We start from the raw sequence: 19656 nt of genomic DNA, 5'->3' as shown, positions 1-19656 counted from the left end.
AATATGAATACTTAAGGCTAGCTAAGCTTGCTCTGTTGCTTGTTTTCTTTTTGTTCGTGCTATTTCAAATCATACACATATTTATGGTTTGGTATCAGTATAAACGCTTTGTGTGAGAAAATACAAACATCGGACTTTAGAGTGGCAGGCATACAAATTTACTGTAAGGGGTACAGTTTGTTTTATATAAGTTATTACAAAGTAAGCTTTAATGGTTGGTACAACAAAACTCGTTTAAGCGGATTTCGAAAACGTTTTCGGGAAAGTTTCAGAAGTGTTAGAAAGTCTTCGCTCCTTTTCAATCTCCAAATTTCTATTAAAAATTTCATGAAAATATTTTTGAGTTGCAGCTTTTAAAAGCAGAGCCTTAAAGTTTTAAAAAAATTGAGGTTTAATAATTTTTTTTTTGTATAAGTTATATACAGGTGTGATAAAATTCTAAAAGAAGTTTTGTTTTAATTTTGATTTGTTTCCATAATAATTTCTTCTCTGGAAACGTTTCAAAATTTCTTTGCACCGGTTAGTTATACTATTAACTCAAGTAATTAAAAAAAGATAACGAAGTTCAAAAAAAGAAGCCGCCTAGTTTTCGTTATGTTATTCTACACTAATGGAATAAAAAGAGAAAAAAGACATTTTAACTGGTTAAGTTAAATTACTTGGCACATTTTCCGTTGTACAGTGTATTAAAATACTTCGAGATTAACGAAAGTAAAAAAAAAGCATTTTCGAATTTGAATTTTTTTTCTTGGTTTTGACAATGGTTCCGATATTGCTTTTGCATAGTTGTTGTTACAACCATAAATACAATATTGTTAAACTAACGAAACAAAAAAAAATGTGACAATACTGAGGCAGTTGCACATAATTTGTTTGCTAGTTTTACATACATACCTATGTACATATATGTATTATTTCCCAAGTATATATATGTTCTATTTCGACCGCTATAAATCTTGTACGCTCCTAAGTAATTTTAATAACTGTCTTAATTGTTATTTCATTTAAAATTCGTATAAGCTTCCTTTGTCTTGCTAATCGCCTAGTTCTTTGTGTTTGCCGCTACCATTTGCACACTTCTCTACAAGTTTTTCAATCCATTGATTTCATTAAGCTTATAGTTATAAAATATTTTTCAGCAACTGAACGTTTGAATGTCTTGCTTATGCAACTCTTTTTCTAATCCTATTTTAATATTCAATTAGTGTGATTTTCTTAAGTCTCGTTTTCATTATGGCATATATGTTGTCAAATGTTGCCAAAATAATGAAAACGGGCTGCCAAATAGTGTCAGTTGCGTTTGCAGTCAGGTTTGACAGCTCACTGTCAAACAAAATTGCATCCAAGTGAAAACGACCAAGTTTCAGTTTGCCAGCGCAGTTGGCAACGTTTGACACACAAAACAGATTTTCCTACATGCTGGCAAATCTGTCATTAGTGCACAGATGATTTCGGTAAATTTTATAAAATTTGTAGAAAATGTTTATACATATATTAATTTGTTGAATTTTAGTTTAGAGTTTATAGTTAAAATGGAGAGCGATATGGACGGGTTAACTTCCAATTGTACAACTTTCCTTCACCCACCCAGTGATATGGACGGGTTAACTTCCAATTGTACAACTTTCCTTCACCCAGTCGGTACCACGGAAAAAAAGAAGCGTGTGCGAAAACTAACAGAGAAATGGACAGCGGAGCAAACTGAGAGGCTGGCCCAAGAAGTAGAGGTAAGGGACGGTACCTGGAATTTTCTGTCGCCTCAATACAGGGACAGGAATTTGAGGGAGGCTCAATGGCAGAAGTGGCAGATATCTTACAGATGTCGCGATCTGAGGTATCTACCAAATGGAACAGCCTGCGCTGCTCTTTCCGCGTGAGTTCTTTTTTTCCTTTATAAATATATATGCAATTGCTAAATCTAACATTTATAATAAGCGGCCTTTAACAGAAAACATAAGAGCAAAAGTGGACAAGGTGCGGTACGAGCAAATGCAGTAAATCCGCTATACAACTCCCTGAAGTCCTGGAGCCGTCGCTGCAAATTGAGGTCAACACAACGTCCAATCTTCCAAGTGTAAGTATATATGTATTTATAAACATACAGTGACTTATATATGTATGTAATTGTATACACATATATTTTTCATAACGATCGACATGATTTAAGAGGTCAGTGCTGTTTGCCAAAAAACGCTCAAGAATTTCTTGATCGTTTTCTTGCGAATAACATTTAGCTCTTTAACAAAAGAAATAAAATAATCAGGGGATTCGTTTATACGCTTATATTCGTCGTAAAGCACAAGTGGTGTAACTCGAATTTTCGTTGCTTTAGATAGGCTTGGTACTGCGTATGGAAAAATATGCTCACTTTTACTTTCGCATTAACGGGGTACCTCCTAGCTCCCATAGCCACCCCATAAATGGCAGAACTAACTTATGTTGGCAGTGCTTGTTGTTGTGTGTTGTAAAACTCGTATATGTATATCTAATTTGTCATACAAGTTTACATTACATTATACAAGCTTTTCGAGGCATATATAAGAAATGAAACGAATACCCTGAATATATTCTGCGAAAAAGCTATTTTTAACCGTTGTTCAAACAAATTATGAGATAGGGTGATTTTGTAATTTTTTTTGAAATAGGGTAATCTTCCACTCAGCCGCATTTTTTTTAATAATTAGCGGTTATTTAACATGTACCTATTGATTTATAGAAATGTCCATCGCAGCAGAGTTCACCTGCTTCCCAGGGTGACACAGACGGTTCTGAGGACTGCGATGACTCGATGTCAACACCGTCAACATCCCGAGGATCAATGTCACGACGTCGCGCTAAAAAAGATGACGATGGTTTCTCCGAGGTGATGGAACGAGCATTGGAGACAATGTCAACGGCCGCAAAAGCTGATGCTTGGGATGACCTGGGCAATTTTGTGGCATCAAATGGCCGTGAATGGTCAAATGAACTCCCTCAACTGGGAAAGGAATTCAAGGCTGAGTTGTATGAGCTGGTATTAAAATACCAGAACAAATTTGCACGGTAAGAGCAAAAGCAATAATATTGATAAAATGTTAATTTCTCTTTTTCTTTTTTTTAGCAAAGAATAATGCCGTCGTAATTTTTACAATTATTTATGTATTTTCAGATTTAAATATGTATACATTCACTAGCCAGAATAACTCTGGGCCCTATATTACAGTGAACTAAAGATAGACTGAGACAAAATGGAAAATGTTAACATAGTAATTTTGTGTGTATTTAATAATTTTCGTAAAACCTTTATTTTTTTTTGTGTTGTATGAAAGAAATTGCTTAAAACCCTCGACGAAAAAAATTTCACTATATTTTAAATGAAAATATACAAAAATGTAGGTACATATGTTACGAATGAAACAATTTTAAGTTTTGTCCCAGTTTACTTCGGTTCACTGTATACAGTGTTCCACAAAAGTCTACTTAGATGCAACAAAATTTCTTTATTCACAATTTACATAACAATTTTCAGAATTTTTTCGAGTATGCAGTTTTCCAACCCATTCAATTCTAATACAATAATGTGTAACATCCAAAGAGATTGAATGTTTCCTTGGTTTTTGGCAATTTTTTTTCTGACGTCTTTGGGTAAAAAAACTTAAGATCGAAAAACAACTTGTCAAAAATTAGGGAAGCAAGCGATCTGCTTGTAAGTTACACATTATTATACAAGAATTGAATGGGCTACAAAACTTCATATTCGAAAAAATTCTGAAAATTTTTATGCAAATTTTGAAAATTCTGATGCAAATTTGGTGAATTTTTAAGGAAATTTAAGTAGGAAATTTGTAAAATATACAATATACGCAGAGTTGTTCTGCTAAAGGTGTATTAACAGCGATCCAAATGAAATGTGTGTTTTTATTTTTATTTATTTCAAGCCAAATGAAATGTATCTTATTTATCTTAATATATACATACCTATTTACCACCCCTGTGAATAGCGTAAATGTACAAAGCAAAGACTTAAACAGTACAAAATGTTTTTTAAAAAAAAATGTATATTAAACTGACACCTTTATTGATGTTAATGACAAGCAAAGACTGAATTTTAAAAAAATGTTAGTAGGCAAGCCATTTGTTTGTAAACATAAATACAGCACGTCCCCAAGTACCATCACCGCCAAAGAGGTTGAGGATGCCATCGGTCATGCTAAACCATCCAAAGCAGTGGGCCCAGACGACATAGCCACGTCGATGCTTAAAAGCCTAGGGAAAGAGGGTTTCAAATATTTAGCACATGTCTTCAACCTGTCTGTTTCCACCTTTGTAATTCCCGAAAAATGGAAAATGGCGATGGTTGTCCCGCTACTAAGGCCTGGAAAACCAGCTAACATAGGAGAGTCATATCGCCCGATATCTCTGCTATCGCCAGTAGCCAAGACGCTTGAAGCCCCTACTTCAAAGCAAATTTGCAGCTAACCTGTCATCAGCATGGCTTCATGAAACTCCATAGCACCACCACCGCGCTAAATGCCATCAGCACCCAGACAAATTGCGGTTTAAATCAAAACCCCCACCATAGAACAGTACTCGTTGCGCTAGATCTATCAAAAGCTTTTGATACGGCACGTTACTGCAAGATCTGGAAGGGTCTACCCTTCCTCCATGTCTTAAAAGGTGGACCGCAAATTATCTGGGTGGTCGGCAGGCATCGGTTCAATTTAGAAATCAAACATCAAAACCAAAAAGAATTAAACAAGGGATGACACAGGGTGATGTCCTATACGCCGATGACTGCACAATAATGGCCACAGGCCCAGGCCCACAGATCGATGAGCTTTGCAATAGAATAAACGACTACCTCCCTGATCTGTCCAGTTTTTTCGCCTCGCGAAACCTGGAATTATCACCGACTAAATCCTCCGCCACCTTATTTACAACATGGGACATCCCAAATGTCGACCATTTCGAACATCCACGTCGATGGCACTACGCTACCGACTGTCCTACATTTTGGTGAGCATGCAGCCGCAATTGTGCCGAAAATCCAGAGCCGTAATAAAATCCTCAAATCCCTTGCTGGCAGTACTTGGGGAAAATACAAAGAAATGCTCATTACCACATACAAAGCAATTGGCCAGCCGATTGCATGCTACGCGTCCCCTATATGATCGCCAAGCCTAAAAATTACCTATTGTAAGAAGCTAAATGCCTGCCAAAATTCTGCGCTCAGAACCGGCGCATTAAAAAAAGATCACAGTTCCTGTATTGGGTCATGAAGCATATTTTCATAAAAAATTAGTTAACATAATAAATAAACTCGAAGCTCGTGTTGAGAGGGTTTCGGAAAATGTATTTGTTTTTTTTTATCCTTACAAAAACAAATAGTTTTTTTAGTGTAACTTTTTTATTTGACATCCGATTGATATGGCAAAATGTTTACCTTGAGAGCCAATTTCTTCTAACGTCCTTTTGAGCTCGGAAGTCGTTTTCACATAGTTGTGTCAGCTACCGAGTTGTAGGCCCTTAAAATATTATTTTTCTTTCATCAAACATAAGTATAAAAATATTCACCAAACATAAAAAATATTGGAACTTCTTTGTTTAAAAACTTTGTCAAATAATTCAAAAATAACATTGCCATGAATTTCAAAGCACTTTAGTTTGACGAGCAAAAAGAATATTTTAAGGAACAACCCGCTCTATTGCACACTTGCTTCTAAACTACCAAAATGAGTCATGTAGTATTGTTCTGTTGTATTGCCAGGCAACTTCACCATGAGGTGTCATGAAGTACTCCATAAATTGTTCACGCACATTTACTGCTTTGCTTGCTGGCCTACCTAAAGTACTGCTTGGCCGAATTGATGGGAGCATTCCGCTTTCTCCAAGCTCCATTCGCCAATTACCTTGAACAGCAACACCATTTGTCTCACTATCTACGTCAGATGTTCTCATATATACTGATTTGCGGCTTAAAAGAAAATTGTGTAGGACGCAAATGGCCAGAACAATAGCTTTCGCGTATACTTGTTTCACGTCCATTGGCCTTCTCAGAATTCGGTACCGCGATGCACATATTCCGAACACATTTTCAACTACATTTCTGGCTCGAGATAGCCTATAGTTGAAAATTTTGTGCGACATAACTTGTTCACGATAACAAAAAGGTTTCATTATGTACGTTTTCAAAGGAAAAGCGTCGTCAGCAACAATGACAAAAGGCATTTCATTTCCTTCATGTGGAAGTGGCTTCGGTGGTGGAAAATTAATTGTATTTTCAGCAAGTGCAGTAGAAAGTGGACATCTGTGTATTTTGGAATAAGAGTTAATGATTTACACTAAATTCCAAGATTTTGTAGCAGAATTACCTTCCAAATACACCACCATCAGATTCACGGCCATATGCTCCAACTTCTACAAACAAAAATTTGTAGTCGGCGTCCACTAGAGCCATGAGAACAATGCTGTTGAATTTTTTATAATTGAAGTACTCAGAGCCGCAGTTTCCAGGTGCCTGAATAGCTACATGCTTTCCATCAAGTGCCCCACAGCAATTAGGGAAATTCCACCGCTGTTCAAAACGTTGAGCAATTTCTGTCCATTCTTCATGACAGCTGGGAACCTCGACGAAATATAACCACCATTAATATATGTGTAGATTTCTGACTGATTAAAGAAATCACATGAATACTCACTTCTAAAAAATCGTCTTTCAAAGCTTCATAAATAGCACGACGTTTCTCACGTATTGCATGACAGATGGTAGTTTTTCCCAACAGGAAAACAGTCATCAGGCTGGAAAAGCTATCTCCTGTTGCCAAGTAACGTAAAGTTACTGCCAACTTCTCCCCTACCGAGATGGCATCCCGGAACTTGGTATTAGATTTGTAAACGAATGGGGTTATGCGCTCCACAAGAAAGTCAAAGTCCTCCAGAGTCATCCTCAAAAAATGTTTACACAATTTTGGATCTAGCACGAACAGCTTAGAACGCAGTGTAGCGTAGAACCCTCTATCCCGAAGCCCTGGCCTAACCCACCACTGCTTCCGCTTCCTTAGCTGGTGCCGCTTTCTTCTTCATGCCCTTAGGCTTGTCACAAAACAAAGAGTCGCAGCAGCTATCGCCATTTGTTTATTTTTCAGCATTTTTTTGTTTAAATTAATTATTTTATCGACTTTTACAAAATTTAATTCACTCTCGCACTTCCACTTTTATTTTTTGTCTTTTGTTCAAAAGAATGCAACAGCTGATGGGCTGTCAAAAATATTTACTTAACGTTTGACATCAGTGGTGAAAACTGGATGTCAATCGACTGACACTAGAATTTGATGACAGTCTTTAACACACACTGCTATATCGACTGCCTGTTTTTTATATGTAATGAAAACACATTTGACACCAAATCGCCATGGTGACAGTTAAGTCAGTATTTGATGTCAGTGATTTTGACATAATGAAAACCAGCCTTTAGTATTGTTGTAAGTACTAACACGGTAATACGTTTTCCGTTTTGAATAAAAATTGAAAGTGTACTCAACTACTTACTAACAGCTAAATTTATCTCGATTAAGTTAATAACAATATTCCCCATATTTATCTAGGGCAGTTGGTTATTTACAATTCAGGTGTAACAGATTAGTTTGTTTCCATAAAAAAAAATTGGCCTTCCTTATTAGGAACGAACTCACCCGGATTTCTATAGTATGTATTTGGTAATCCCAAGGTGGTTGCCGGTAATCGTTATTGCTGGTAAGTGTTCTTGCCGGTAAATGTGTCCCTGCCGGAATGGCTGCTGTCGTCGATGGTGGACTGCGCGCGTGGTAAGGCGCTATTAATGGTGGTGGTGGTTGCGCTAAGCTGGTGGTAGTTTAGGCAGCGGCTGGATGTTGCCGTTTTGGCGCACAATGTTGGTAAGCGGGCAACGTTTGGGGCATGCGATGATGGCAGTGGCGGCGCTGACCAAGTGGTTTTGGGTTACAGTTCAAAATTTGCAAAGGAAAGAACCCTGACGCTGTTTTATAAACTACCACTGGATTAGAATATATGTAATTCTTTGGATTTATAGGTTGGGTTTGGGTTCTCCTCACGTTTGCCCTTGTATTTGTTTAGATTACTCACTGTATATCAGGAGTGCTACAACCCGGATAATCACTCGTGGTTTATATAACTTCTTGATTCGTGGCACGCCCACTATTATTTCCGCTATATGGAGTAACTTCAATACATTTCGGACTAGGACGGTTTGCCTCAACGTCACCTAGTTTTCCAAAACGATGAATTAGTACTATAATTGCCAAGGTTATGGATGCTCAACCCGTGGTTTCTGCCACTTATACCCAATGTCGTGGACGTGGTCGTTAGAGTGGTGATTTGCCGCTGATATTGCACTGGGCGTGGTGTCTCTATTGCTGCTGCTGTCGTTTGGTATTTTCACGACCATTTGCGAATGGTGCTTATGCAGTTTATACTATTTGCATATTTTACCACATTGGAATCCTTTTAGTACCTATGCCGGGATATAAGCCATACGTGGACCAGGGTGCCCCTATAATGTGTTTATAGAATATGGATATCAAATGAAAGCTGTTGATGGGTGCTTTAGTAGAGGGTAATTTTCATACCCCTAGGTGAGTAGGATCTCGAGAGTGTTATGAAATCGTTAAGTGGATGATCCTTTGAAGAATTTGTGAGGAGAGTTTGCATCGCTATCACGCCACTGCGGCGTGTGCCCTGGCTCAACCCGGAGCTTCAGTTTCGTGGGTTGTAAACGCAATCGCGCAATCAAACAACTCCTAACAAACCTAACGTCCTAACACAATAAAATTATATATTTTAACACTGAGGAAACACATAAATCTTAGACCCTAACCAACTATCACCACAACTGCAGCTCGTCCGTATATGATTTACGGCTGCTCATAACCCACACTACCATGGCATCGTTGTTGGAATAGATGCCCCGTTGAACCACCTACATTCCGTCACAATTCAGACCAAAAGGATTCCTTGAGCCACTAATAATAACAATGTTATTACGAACAAAAATCTTAGGTTTAGTCCATTATATGTATAACGAAAAAGGAAATTGCTTACGTAATTGGTAATAAATAGTAATTTAAAGTGAAATTAAAATACATATATGAAAATTTAAATATATCGAATATTAATACTCTCTTTTTGTTTAATCAAATTATAGAAATGCATCTTACAATGATAGTGGTATTTAACAATAAATTGAAGTATGCGCATGAAACATAATTCTTTCTTTTTATTTTAAATGTACTAGCAGCATTTCTTGATGGGTACTTACTACACTTTCCCTTACCTACCTCAACATAAGTTTTTTGGCCTTCAACTTGAAATTCTATTCAATAATCAATTAATCATTATGTCTACACATATGTCCATACAAGCAGCATTGAGCAACGCACAAACACATGCATATATCTGAGATACTCCCAAAAGTATGCATTCATTTGCGCAAGTATCAGTCACATATACACATGAGAGAAGCTATAAAATCGTACATCTGTAGTTATAGCTGAGAAATTAATAGCTGATTACTAACTAGTAAATTCTGGAAATAGAAGCGCCTAGAAATATTTCGGCGAGGAAACCGGACAGTATAAAAGCGGCAACAGTTGAGGCACGAAAAATCAGTTTGATTTAAGGAATCTATCAGTTGCAAAGTATAAGTGTACTTTCAAGTAGTCTAATAAAGACCATTTTTGCATTATTCAATATTGGAGTTATTTATTCAACAGTTTAGTGATTTGAACGTTAGCAGAAGGTTGCGAATAAGAGGATTTGCACTCAATTCGTTTCACTTGGTGTCAGAAGAGGAATTGTTGAATAAATTCCAGAGGACAACAAGGACATGGCAAAGTTAAGTGATTTGAAGATCCAGCAACTGAAGGAGTTGGAGAGCCGTGGATTGAATACAACCGGCATTAAACTCGAACTTCAGGCACGACTACGAGAGGCAATGGAAGCAGAAGGAATTAACGTGGAAGATTGTGTCTTTAATCTTGGTGTCGACGAGACAACAAAAAAAAATTTAAGAGAAAAACGAAACATCGCAGACAGTAACGAGCACAGACTTGAACATGATATTGGCTGCAATATCTGCACAAACATCGACAGTAACATCAATGTCGTCGTAAATGTCATCTCAACTGGAAGAACAGATGTATGGCATGCCAACTGGAAGAACAAAAGACAAATATAACATCTCAACTGGCAGAACAGAAGACATATATGGTATCCCAAATGGAATCACAGGAGACACGTATAACATCCAAGATGGAAGCACAGGAGACACGCATAACATCCAAGATGGAAGAACAAGAGGAGCACTTATCATTGCAGGTGGCACAAATGTCTTCGCAGTAAGAACCACAGGAAGCAAAGGTAACATCAAAGATGAAAGCGCAGGATGCAAAACAATCAGGCAGAAGTCGATGATTTAAAAGGTCGTATGGAGCAGTTGCAACTAAATCGGCCAGCAGTTTCAGCGAGTAATCAAAAGGTAAAAACTCCATCCTTTGACGGTTCTGTTCCTTTCCAGGTCTTTGAGCTACAGTTTGAGAAGACTGCAGCAGTGAACAATTGGAATGCTGGTGATAAAGTTGCAGCTCTATTCGTGGCGTTGAAGGGGCCAGCAGCCGAAATCCTACAGACGATTCCCGAAGGAGAGCGGGACAACTATGAAGCATTGATGGCCGCTGTCGAGAGACGTTATGGAAGCGAGCCTAGAAAACAGATATACCAAATTGAGTTGCAAAATCGTTACCAAAAAGCTAATGAGACTTTGCAAGAATTTGCTTCGGATGTTGAAAGGTTGGCTCATTTGGCAAATGCGGACGCACCCGTGGAGTACACCGAGAGGGTAAAAACTTAGAGTTTTATAAATGGCATACGGGACGTAGAAACGAAACGAGCTACATATGCGAACCCAAAGCCAACATTTGCTGAAGGAGGACATGTGGATGGAAAGGAACGTTTACTGACTGTAGATACGGGTGCATCTCATTCCATCATTAGATAAGATTTAGTCAACAAGAAGATAAGACTATTGCTGGGAGCAAGATTACGTACAGCCACGGGAGAAGACACCCAGGTAATTGGAGAAGTAGCATGTGAAGTAGCATTTGGGAGCGTCACGGTACTACACAATTTTATAGTGGCAAAGATTGTTGACGAAATCATAATTGGAGTGGACTTCTTAATCGACCAAGGCATCAAGATCGATATGCAAAGCAAGACGATGCCACTTAATTTCGGCTACGAGAGAGGCTACAGCAGTAAACAAGTGCTGGTGGAAGAGAGTCAGCAAATACCACCAAAATCAGAAGCAGTCATCTGGGAAAATGTTGATGGAGATTGTGGGACAAGCAAATTGTGGGTTTTCGAAGCAGCAAACAAATCAACACCGAACGTACTTGTAGGAAAAGCTCTGGCTATAACAAAACCGGCAAGAGTACTCAATGAGTTCAAGTCACCAATCAAACTGGCCAGAGGAGCTATTTTGGGAAGATTCCAAGAGGTTGAAGTAATAATCAATTGCGAACAGCTCCAGGAGGAGGTTTCAACTAGCAATATTGATCTTTCAGATGACACCATGGCATGCACGGAGAAACTAGAGGAAGACTATCCTAAAGTACGCGAACATATTTGACCAAGATGGCTCCAAACCAGGCCGCATCAACGTTGTGAAACATCAAATTGACACTGGAGATGCGAGGCCGATTCTTCAAGCTCCACGTAGTGTTCCACTGGCGAAGCGGGAAGTTGTGAGTCAAATCATAGAGGAAATGAGCGACAGCGGCGTCATCGAACCATCAGCTAGTCCACGGAGCTCACCGGTAGTACTTGTAAAGAAGAAGGATGGAAAATGAGGTTTTGCGTGGACTACCGGAAGTCGAATGACGTTACGAAAAAGGATAGCTACCCATTGCCAAGAATTGACGACACTCTGGACTCGCTCTCTGGTACGAAATGGTTTTCCAAACTGGACTTGAAAAGCGGCTATTGGCAAGTGGAAGTGAAGGAGGAAGGCAAAGAGAAAACAGCCTTCAGTGTCGTTGATGATCTTTGGCAATTTACAGTGATAACTTTTGGACTATGTAATGCACCAGCTACTTTTGAAAGACTCATGGATCAGGTACTGAAAGGGCTACATTGGAAAACATGCTTAGTGTACCTAGACGACATCATCGCTTTGGTCTGAAACTAAGTCCCAAAAAGTGTTCGCTGTTTAAAATGGAAGTAAATTATTTGGGTCACAAGGTAACGACAGAAGGCATCTGTACTGTGAATGAAAAGATAGAGGCAGTAAAGGATTGGCCAAGACCACTGAACCTGCATGTATTGAGAAGTTTTCTTGGGCTGTGCACATATTACCGCCGATTTGTACAAAACTTTTCCAGCGTAGCCATAGCCTCTATGAGCTTACAAGAAAAAATAAAGCATATGAATGGAAAAAGGAGCAAGAGTTGGCTTTGGAAACATTGAAGGAGCGTTTGTGCACTGCCCCAATATTGGCATATCCGATTCCAGGAGCAACATTTATTCTAGATACAGATGCGAGTGGATATGCTTTAGGAGGCGTTTTGTCACAACTGGTTGATGGACAGGAGAAAGTAGTTGCATTTTACAGCCGTTCAATTGGGAAACCAGGGAGGAACTACTGCGTTACACGGAGATAGCTGTTGGCATTGGTAGAGTGCATTAAACAATTTCGCAAATACCTCTATGGCCAGCGATTCCGCGTCAGGACAGATCACACAGCGTTGAAATGGCTTCTGCAGTTCCGTAATCCGGAAGGACAATTGGCACGGTGGATCGAGCGGCTACAAAGCTATGACTTTTCCATTGAGTATCGGAAAGGTACTACCCATGGGAAAGCCGATGCAATATCACGAAGACCATGTAGTTTGGAATGCGAGCACTATTCAAAGGCCGAGGCTAAAGAAGACATTATAGATGTCCGGCTAATGGCTATAACGTGTACGGATGATGTGGCACAAGGAACAACTAAGAAAGTGTCAGCTAGAAGATACAGATCTTTCACATGTTATGCAAGGGCTCGAACGAAACGAAAGACCAAACAGAGAGGAGATGTCAGCAGAGAGTCCCATTGCGAAGTCACATTGGGCACAGTGGAACAGTTTAGAATTGATATCCGGTTGTTTGCATCGAGTATGGGAGAGTGAGGATGGTCAATGCAAGAAGTAACTGATAGTTGTTCCCAGAAAGAGGATTCCTGACGTGCTCAGCGAGCTGCATAACGGTCCAAGCGGAGGTCATCTTGGAATCGCGAAAACCCTCGAGAGGATTAAACAGCGATTCTATTGGGTTGGTTGCCGTCAATCGGTCACTGAGTGGATTGCGAACTGCGAGGTTTGCAGCAGAGCGAAAGGGCCCAAAACCCGAAGTCATGGCCAGATGAAACAATAACTCAGGCGCGCCATTTGAAAGAATCGCGATGGATGTTGCAGGTCCATTTCCTACTAGCAACTGCGGAAACAAATATGTACTGATGGTTATGGATTATTTCAGCAAATGACCTGAGGTATACCCAATCCCAAATCAAGAAACGGAAACTGTAGCAGAAGTGTTTATAAACAATTGGGTTGCAAGGTATGGTGTAACAATATAGTTACATTCTGAACAAGGCAGAAATTTCGAATCAGCTGTGTTCCAGGAAATGTGTAAATCATTGGGCATTCGAAAAACACGGACAACTGTATTGCATCCTCAGTCCGATGGTGTGGTGGAACGATTCAATAGAACATTGGAGGAGCATTTAAGGAAAGTAGTAGACAAGTACCATAAGGAGTGGGATACACACATATCATTATTCTTGATGGCTTACCGATCGGCAGTGCATGAGACAACGGGCCAAACTCCCGCAAAGGTAATTTTTGGGAATGATGTTCGATTGCCAGCTGATTTGATGTTTGGAGAGCTGAGGGAGATACACGATCTGGAAAGGCAACGAGCAAAGATTATGAGTGACAAGAGGAAAGCCAGATCCGATAATGCAATTAATTCGGAAGGGTTTTAGGAAGGAGATTTGGTGCTGTTATACAACCCACAACAAAAAAAAGGTTTTTCCTTGAAATTGTAGTGTAATTGGGAAAGAAGGAGTTGTAAAACGGATCAAAGATGTAGTGTACCGCATACAAACCATTGGCAAACCACGAACCAAAATGAAAGTGGTTCATTTGGAAAGGCTGGCAGCCTTTAGATCGAGATATTTGTCTGACCGGGATGATCAGACTTAGGTGGAGGGCAGTGTGACGAATACTAGCAACACTAACGGGTACTATCATCTTTAAGCCGATACTGAGCAGTGACTTGTATGCACATTACCAAATTAATGATTATGTCTACACATATGTCCATACAAGCAGCGGTGAGCAATGCACAAACACATGCATATATCTGAGATACTCCCAAAAGTATGCCTTCATTTGCGCAAGTATCAGTCATATATACACGCGCATGGGGTATGAGAGAAGCTATAGTTATAGTTATAGTTATAGCTGATAACTAACTAGTAAATTCTGGAAATAGAAGCGCCTAGAAATATGTCGGCGAGGAAACCGGACAGTATAAAAGCGGCAACAGTTGAGGCACGAAAAATCAGTTTGATTTATGCAAGCTATCAGTTGCGAAGTATAAGTGTATTTTCAAGTAGTCTAATAAAGATCATTTTTGCATAATTCAATATTAGATTTATTTATTCAACAGTTTAGTGATTCGAACGTTAGCAGAAGGTTGCAAATAAGCGGAATTGCACTAAATTCGTTACAATATATACATATATGTATGTAAACTTAGGTTTATAGCTATGCAAACAAATAGCAAACTAAATTCAAACTCCGAGAGAGTTAAAAAACAGTCAAACTCAAAGAGATCAAACGAAAGAAATAAGATCAATGAACATATTTGCGTATATACATATGTACATGTACGTTTGTAATTACTTCCAAAAAGATTTTAAGGAAGACAAAAAAAATAACAAATTACCTAGTACATAAAAACGTATGTATGTAGGCAAGTATGTTTTAATTGTAACCTAAAAATGCAGTGGCGTAGAACAATTAAGGGCACAACTTTCATGCTAGCACTCACCCAAGATGTCAGCAACCGAATCCCACGCAGCGTTGAAGGCTTTCTTGCTAGTGTTCTGCAGCTGATGGTGTATGTTGTTGTTATGATAAAGGCTATGGTTGAGGTTATAATTTATCCTACGCACTCATATTATCAATTTTTTATTGATTTTTAATCAATGAATAAAAATTTATTCCGCAAAAAAAAGCACTTGTGCTAATTTTATTGAATACACTGTATAATAGCAGTTAGAAGCCCAGAGAGATTTTGAGAGAAAAAGGAAGAACAAAATTTGTTCGAAACATTGAGTAAGATGAGAAACTTGGAATTTCTGAATGAAAAACCCTAATTAATGATCTCTCTGGGAAATCTACAGTGGAAACAAAAACTATAATCGCAACATGTTAAGTTGAGAGTTTTGTGATCTGTGGTTTTTTTATTCGAAGCTGGTTATAAAATTTTAAACTTTGTTTATGTTTATGCAGTTTTTTAAATGTTTTGCAAATTATTGTAAAAAAATATAATCTACTTATGTTTTGTGTGTATTAGAAAATTGGAAAGTGTTGTTTGAGCAACGTTAGAAGGGAGAAATCGGGTGTGAAGCTTTTCACAGTCCCGCAAGAGGTAATTCTTTACTTTAGCTCACAACTACTAAAACTCGTCCAAAAGTATCAGGAAAGGTGTCAAAAGATGCGCTTTGGACCCAGGACCACGAACCCGAAAACGGAAATTTAAAATTTTATTTCTTTCCAGATATATTAAACAAACAAAATTGAAGATTTTGATGTGTTTGGTGTAATTTTGAGGGATTTGTTTACCCACAAATAAAACTGTGGGTAAAACTGTTTTACGCGGATATAGATTTGGTCTCCCAGTGTAATTTCTTATAAGCGCCGCCGAAAGCCGCCAATGCAGAAAGGTGTTCTGCGCAAAAATACTTTGGATTCCACCCCCGTTTTCGGAGCGCTCCGGGCCATTTTTAAGTTTTTTGGGAATATTTTTTGACAGAAATAAAATTTTTAATTATCGCTTTCGGATTCGTCGTCCTGAGTCCAAAACGCATCTTTTGACACCTCTCCCGATATTTTTGGACGAATTTTTGCAGTTGTGAGCTAAAGTAAACGATTACCCCGCACGATCAAGGAAGAGGAAAAATTGGGAATTGGCTTATAGCGTTCAGCTTCCCCAAAATTACTTAATTTGCTCGCTCCATTTCAGGCCTGCGACCTTATTGTGGGAGCTCGGAGAGTAAATTTAATCCCCGACTCCACTACAGCGCTATATATTTACCATTTTTGATGTAAATATTCAGTTTCCTGAATGTTGTAAGATGAAAAATGAAATATAATTTTATGTATGACTTAGCAGTGCTAATCAAGAGTTTGTAAAAAACGAAAGTTGTCTCATTGTCCCCAACCGTCATTCCTACAGTTATCTACCAAAATTTCGGACAATTCTTTAGCCGCTACAACGTGAACCTTTCATCTTTAACATGAAGGAAAAGTAGGATAATATATGCTATTTAATAAAGTCCCTTCTACATGTTTGCTTTTTTCTTTTTTGTTTAAGTGACACCGTTGGAGCGAAAGGCCAATACTTGGCACGGAACAGCTGTAGCACACAAACGGATATGCATAATATACCACGAATAAGCTATGAAACCCAGACGCAGTAAATTCCTCTAGTTTAAGGTCCACCATTATTTTACAAAGAGCGAAAATATGTTACACAAGTATACGCAAAACGGCCCTTATTAGGGCCACCACTAGTCAACAAAGAGAAAAAATTTGCTAAACAAGTATACCTACGAAAAACGGCCCTTATCAGGGTCACAAACAGTTTACGAAGAGAAAAATTTGCTGGACAATTATGTTTTATATATTATAGATTTACTTTTGCATTATTTATATCATCCATATGATGACAAGAAAAAAAAAACTGGAGTATATACTGAAGCTGAAAAGGGAAATATTCCAACCCGACTTTTGCCATAGCAGGTACCGATACCAGATCCTGCCTAAAACCGAAATTGTTACAAAAGCTTCCTGGCTAGAGCCAGAAGGAAAACCCTGAACCTTAATTGAAGTCAGTACTACAACCGAACTAGTATCCAAAAATTAAACCGAATGCAAAATCGGTTCCGAAGTGAGGAGCCAAAAGCAAAATTGGATCAACACAACCGCGCAATTGCGCTGAACCCGAAAATAATGTTTTGTTCTATGGTATAGCGACTCAATTTCAAATTTTCAACACACCCGTGCTTTTTTTAATTAAAAAAGATTACATCTCAAGACATGGAGTACACATCCTTCAAAGAAATATGCACCTCAAATGCCGATACGACGAGTTTCCAACCTTAAACGTTATTATGTATATATGTATCTTCCATATTTATTAGGTTACTATATTAATTAATTTTTACTTTATAAAATGCAGGAAATTTTAAAATAAATCAGTACTTATTCATGAACATACTATTAACTCAGCATTTTATATACAATCTCATCATAAATTTTCAAAATCTCTTGAAGACAGTGACGCCAGCACTCATACATACATGAATTGAAAATAAGGTCCAATACAAAAAACATTTAGCAATAGCGATAGCATTTCCCAATATCATTTTAATACTACAAAATAACGACCTTAGGCAGATAAAGTAAGAACTATATACTTCCTAAAAAGTTGTATCTCAATTTACACTTAACTGCTTTGGAATATATATACATAAATACATACATTAAAAGATGCATACAATACAAAACGGTTCCTTATTTATATATCATAAACAAAATTAATGTTGCAACTATTGGATATTTTTCAAATCAATTTGTTCTTGCACCATCTCCCATAATGAAGACATTTCACGTACACGTGAAATGGTGGTAAAACGACCAATGTCAAACCTCTAAAAATGTAACAATAAATTACTTTAAAATTAACTACACAATTCAGTACAGTAAGCTCGAAACCTTATTGAATTATGTGCCAAATACTCATCAGTTCAAATCGCACATAGTACGTACAAAGGTTCCAATGTCGCTGAACTAGATACATGTTGAAGCACTAGAAAACGCCAAATCCTTTAAGGCCATAAGTAATGATAAATTTTATAAACCACTATACGTTTGCTCTGGATCACCATTACATATACCATGTGATAATCTTGAAGTGATGCGATCATAAAAACGTTTCGAAAGAAAATCTATAAATTCCTTTTCATATTCCATTTCTTTGAGTGCAAGATCACATGCAGCACCAAATTAAAAAACCAATAACAATAATCGAGGGCGGAAAAGAAATATTTTAGCTCGTTCAAAAGATATTCCCAAAAAACCGAAAAATTACCCCGGAGTGCTTCGAAACCATGGTGGGATCCATAGTATTTTTGCGCATAACACCTTTCTGCATTGGTGGCCCTCGGCCGCGCTTATAACAAATTAACCTGGGTGGATCCAACACCGGCTTGGAGACTAAATCTATATCCGCGCAAAACTTATGTCCACAATTTTTTTTGTGGGTACCCCAAAACCATCAACTCGCAACAACCACATGAAAATTTTCAATTTCTTTTGCAAATATCTCTTGACAGACATACAATATTTGACCTCCGCCTTCGGATTATTGTTGTCGAGGTCAATACGCGTTTTAACACCTCTATCGATATTTTTGGACGCGTATTATCAGTGTCATACTGTCGTATAGAAATACCAAGAGTTGATGCGCTGTAAACGTTGAAGAAATGATTCAGCTGCTATATGTAAATAAATAATAATAATAAATTAAACATATATCATTTAGAAATCAGATAATTACCTTTCATCAGCAAACAAACTTTTTTGTTTTTTTGTTTGGCTTTGTTGACGAAAACTACATGTGACATTTTTCTTCTTCCATGTATAAAGAAAATTTTAATTTTACGTTTAATCGATTATGTCATTTTGACATATAATCCAAAGATATACTCAGCTTCCCATTTAGTTATGCTGGTATATTTTAAATCTTATCCCGTCGATAAGGTTTGACTTTTCAAAGTACGAGAAGAGAATTAATTAGACTTTTGGTTTAAATGTATATAAAAGGTGATGACTATGAGAATTATAGCATGCATATATCAAATTCCGCACTGCTTTCTTTCCTTGAATTTGAATATTTTCCATCCGATAAGGTAATAGCTATTCATTAACTGGGGTAAATTTAGTAGCCCGAGGTGCCGCTTTGGTGGCAGAAGAAACGGCGCTGGACAGTACCTATGGAACAAAAAAAAAACACCTTTTTAGACCTTTCCCGACACTGGTAATTTCACTCAAAAAAAATTTAAAAACTTACCAAAAATGTTTACTATTTCTGCTTATATTGTGTTCTACCGCGCAGGATAACAATTTAAACCGCACCGTAATATTCAACTTAATTGGCGAGACACATACACTTTAAGCTTTGAACTTTGCGAATTTGAGAAAACTTACGATGTGTTCAGCTTGCAGGTTCCACGAAAAAGAAAGATTATTTTCCTGCAAGTTGCAAGCTCAGCGTTTGGCTGGAAAGTCATATGGA

General features: G+C 37.9%; 1 protein-coding gene and 1 pseudogene across 1 annotated transcript; one reads left to right on the top strand and one right to left on the bottom strand.

The window, feature by feature from the left end:
* Nucleotides 1–1595: 1595 nt before the first annotated feature.
* LOC137241648 (uncharacterized) lies at nucleotides 1596–3046 on the top strand (annotated as a pseudogene).
* A 2657-nt stretch (nucleotides 3047–5703) lies between these two features.
* Nucleotides 5704–6773, bottom strand: LOC137241647 (uncharacterized). Its single transcript, XM_067769156.1, has 3 exons — nucleotides 6678–6773; nucleotides 6351–6604; nucleotides 5704–6286 (listed from the first exon to the last, which is right to left on the bottom strand). Exons 1-3 carry the CDS (start codon nucleotides 6771–6773, stop codon nucleotides 5704–5706), a joined length of 933 nt encoding a protein of 310 aa, XP_067625257.1.
* Between the last annotated feature and the right edge of the window lie 12883 nt (nucleotides 6774–19656).

Source organism: Eurosta solidaginis, chromosome 2, assembly GCF_040869045.1.
Source record: "Eurosta solidaginis isolate ZX-2024a chromosome 2, ASM4086904v1, whole genome shotgun sequence".
Lineage (NCBI taxonomy): Eukaryota > Metazoa > Arthropoda > Insecta > Diptera > Tephritidae > Eurosta > Eurosta solidaginis.
The sequence above is the reverse complement of the archived record's forward strand: the minus strand, read 5'-3'. Positions and strand labels throughout refer to the sequence as shown.